The sequence below is a fragment of the Sapajus apella genome, unplaced genomic scaffold (assembly GCF_009761245.1).
Source record: "Sapajus apella isolate SASKATOON/1434 unplaced genomic scaffold, GSC_monkey_1.0 scaffold3824, whole genome shotgun sequence".
In the NCBI taxonomy this organism is placed as follows: Eukaryota; Metazoa; Chordata; class Mammalia; order Primates; family Cebidae; genus Sapajus; species Sapajus apella.
The window spans coordinates 4,589-5,923 of record NW_022440750.1 but is presented as its reverse complement, the minus strand read 5'-3'; the positions used below and the strand labels follow the sequence as shown (position 1 = coordinate 5,923).

Here is a 1,335-nt window from a genome sequence, read left to right as displayed (position 1 = left end):
GGACAGACAGAGGGGAATGTCATGAGATGCTGCTAACTGAGCAGAACACAAATTGTACACGCAGTAGTTCAGGAAAGGCTAAACTTACTCAGTTCTTCTTGAAGTTGTTCTGAAAAACAAACAAACAAAATGATGTCTTCAACAGAAGAACTAAAAGAAGCTAAGTTTATAGTCAACAATGCAGGAACCCTCCTTTCTATGAACAGCAATATCTCCCTTCCCTCATGCCTAGGACACTGTCAGAAGCCAGAAATGACACATGATCAGGTGGCTGAGTACTATCAGTACATTGTTAGACTTGCTTTGCTCAACCATTTAGTACGTTATGGAGCCAGGCGAATGAATGCAATGCAGGCGGGCAGTATGAAAGAATATGAGCTCTCAGAGATTCATTCCGAGGATGTGAGAGTTCCAAGCCCTTGCTGCTGCTGCCGTGCATTTCCTCTCTCTCTTCCCTACGATGGTGCCTGGGGGAGTTGTGTCCTTTCTAGGATGGTGAACTGTCCTCCTACTCTTTGATTGATTTATTTATTTTTAATTAAACAGGGTCTCACTTTACTGTTCAGGTTGGTCTCGAACTTCGGGGCTCAAGTGATCCACCTGCCTCAACCTCCCACAGTGCTGGGATTCAAGCCGTAAGTCACCATACCCAGCCTCTTTTACCTTTTATTTGAAGTTCTTTCTCTTTTTCCACACGTTCTTTCTCCAGGTCCTTTATAGCAATTTCTCTCATTTCCCGTTCAAACTCCTTTTCCCCTAACAGAATCTTTTTCTCCTTTTGGAGTTTGTTGATCCAATACATGCATACAGCAATGGGTATCATCAGAATAAGCACAATGACAGGCAGGGCCACCACACAGGGAGACACACTGGGCATGAAGGATTCTGAAAAGGCAGCCAGAAATGTCCACTTAGTTTGAAGAGAACATCTGGGGTGAGATGCCCCTAGGAGCACATCTCAAGAGCTCCTGAGCTACCTGTTGTGTTTGCTTCTCCCTCAGAAAACTCAGACGGTGAAAGAGATGCTGGCTCACTGCTGGCCGACACCTCAGTGGCTTCCAGGCCAGGGCCCAGAGGCAGCAAAGCAGAAACATCTGGAGTCAGCATGGGAAGGACCCGGGTGCGTGAAGCTGACCCGCCGTGCTGAGTCAGCACAGCCAGCACCCGCCTCAAGCCACCATCACTCACGCCTGGAATACTGCAGTGCCCTCCCTCTTGTTCTGCCCTTACCATCGGCAGTCTGTCCTCCACAGAGCAGCCCAAGTGAGACCATGTTAATTATTTGCTCAAAACCTTCCAGTGCTTCCCATCTCACTCACTCTAAAAGTCAAAGTC

The 1,335-nt window shown here is 47.5% G+C and overlaps 1 protein-coding gene across 1 annotated transcript in view; it reads right to left on the bottom strand.

Annotated features, from left to right (window-relative positions):
* Positions 1-6: 6 nt before the first annotated feature.
* The window catches only part of LOC116547618 (butyrophilin subfamily 2 member A1-like), a 5,911-nt gene continuing 4,582 nt past the window's right edge, over positions 7-1,335 (bottom strand). Inside the window, exons 3-4 of the mRNA XM_032273507.1 lie at positions 664-885; positions 7-109 (exon numbers count right to left, since the gene is read on the bottom strand). Of these exons, the coding sequence (XP_032129398.1) occupies positions 69-109; positions 664-885 (263 nt within the window). The 3' untranslated portion in view covers positions 7-68. The remainder of the gene's footprint in view (positions 110-663; positions 886-1,335) is intronic.